The sequence below is a fragment of the Lathyrus oleraceus genome, chromosome 2 (genome assembly GCF_024323335.1).
Source record: "Lathyrus oleraceus cultivar Zhongwan6 chromosome 2, CAAS_Psat_ZW6_1.0, whole genome shotgun sequence".
NCBI lineage: Eukaryota > Viridiplantae > Streptophyta > Magnoliopsida > Fabales > Fabaceae > Lathyrus > Lathyrus oleraceus.
Window position 1 is genome coordinate 383,800,938 of NC_066580.1, and position 1,895 is coordinate 383,802,832.

Here is a 1,895-nt window from a genome sequence, read left to right on the forward strand (position 1 = left end):
CCTCAAATCATGTGCTATACAAAGATTTTCATTTGTATTCTTTTGTTCTTACTAATCTTTAGAGATCAAAAGAGAGTATATTAGAGGAGAAACTAAGGTCAAGTGCTTCTGTCAAAACGTGAAAAATCCAATGCCATTTTGTAAAAGTCATCCCTAAACTAAACAAATGTTAATGCCTTCACCATCACAATCATATTTGAACACTTAAAATCTTGAAAGTGTATAAAATCAAAATAGTGAAAGTGAAAAATAAGGCAATGATATACAATAAACTACTATCATCTAAACTACTCGTAGTAACAAATTTTATAGCAAGTATTTCTGTTACAATCATACATTAATAATAGTCCATTGTATAATAAATAGGATTCAAAAACAAAACTTTGAAACTCAAAAGGCCTAAAATTTTATCTTTTCTATGATCTAGCTGCATCATATTACTTTTCTCCAACCTTCTCTTTCAACATTGCTATGAACTTCTCCCTCTCCTCTATAGACATTCCTTCTGCTGAACAATCACCAACTCCCCATTCTGCACCACGTAAGCAGTACTTGTTCTCTATTTCTTTACTATTCCTGTAAAACAAAACACAAAATGATACTATTTCGCTGATAACAGAAAACATACAGATTCAATTATGATCATAATAGTTAAAGAATTACTTCTCTTTATTCAACTTAGATTGCTCAAGCAGTTTCTTCACCAAGGGAGACTCTTTGATTCTTGCATCATTTTCAGCATATCTCTTCTGGTTTTCTTCTGTGAAAAATATGTTAGTTTCATCATCATCACACTAAGCTTTATAAAATCTTATTGTGTTATAAGAGTTTGAAAGATGTAACCGTTTATTCTGCTGAGGAAATCGATCTTAGGAAGCTGAGGACCAGGAACAGCTTCTAGTCCTGAGATTCCGGACATGAATCCAGCATGTGCTGCAAGAGAGAAAAAAAACAGTAAACAATAAAGTGACTTGAAATGAAATGCATGCTACATTGAAAGAGGTATAAATAAAGGGTATTGTACCAGGAGTTGACCAGAGAAGAATTGCGATTGAAGCAGCTAAAGGAAGTGATTTTTGAAGAATGTTGTGGGAAGGAGAAGGAGATAAGGAGCAGGAGAATTGTGTGTTTCTTTTTGTTATAGAAAAGTGAGAGCTGTTTTGAGGGGTGGTGAGTTTTTGAGAGAAGGTTGAGATTTGAATGAAGGATGGTAGTGAAGAGGAACCCATGATTGTGGAGTCTCCTGTCTATAGGAGATGAAGAGTTGGAAGGAAACGGCAGGGAGATAAGGGGGAGCAGAAATATAAGGCTGATATTGCTTCTTTTATATTATTCTATTTTTGAAGTATGGCTCCACTTTTAATCTTTACCTTGTGCTACTTGTGATATTGCCAAGACTTTTTCTTTTTTCTCTTGTTAATGATAAAAAAAAGTTAGGAGTTTTAAGATATATTTATGGCTTAAGTGGTTTTTATATCTTCATTTAAAATGTGGACTTTTTTTAGTGTTATAAGTTTGGTGAATATGGGTACTTAAAATAAAATTAGTTTAAAATTTAAATTTGTTTGGAAAAGATTTCTTAATCAAAACATGGAAAAGATTTAATTAAAACAAATCTTGCATGAATAATAGTTTATTATTGGATTTGGTTTTATTAAAAAGATTTGATTCGTTGAATTTTCAATTCGGTGATTTTTAATTATACTATATAGGGCTTTTTCGTTGAATCGTATTTTATATATAAAAAGATGTTTCTTTTTATTTAAAGACTCACCTTTACAACAAAAAACTGTGATTCATTCGATTTTGTTGAGTTTGTATTTTGTAATTCTCGTGTAATACTCTATTTTGGTTAGTCTTTCATACCTAAGAGAGGTAGACTATTTGGTTTGTAA

General features: G+C 31.3%; 1 protein-coding gene across 1 annotated transcript; it reads right to left on the reverse strand.

The window, feature by feature from the left end:
- Positions 1–276: 276 nt before the first annotated feature.
- Positions 277–1,414, reverse strand: LOC127119625 (uncharacterized). The gene is made up of 4 exons (XM_051049895.1): positions 1,025–1,414; positions 844–933; positions 664–760; positions 277–576 (listed from the first exon to the last, which is right to left on the reverse strand). The coding sequence occupies exons 1-4, from the start codon at positions 1,227–1,229 to the stop codon at positions 438–440; spliced, it is 531 nt and encodes a 176-aa protein (XP_050905852.1). The 5' UTR covers positions 1,230–1,414; the 3' UTR covers positions 277–437.
- Positions 1,415–1,895: the final 481 nt, after the last annotated feature.

Coding starts and splice junctions, on each gene's coding strand:
- LOC127119625 (XM_051049895.1), bottom strand. CDS start 1,229: ATGGGTTCCTCTTCACTACCATCCTTCATTCAAATCTCAACCTTCTCT. Junction 934..1,024: donor TCTTCTCTGGTCAACTCCTG/GTACAATACCCT, acceptor TCTCTCTTGCAG/CACATGCTGGATTCATGTCC. Junction 577..663: donor TCTAAGTTGAATAAAGAGAA/GTAATTCTTTAA, acceptor TTTGTTTTACAG/GAATAGTAAAGAAATAGAGA.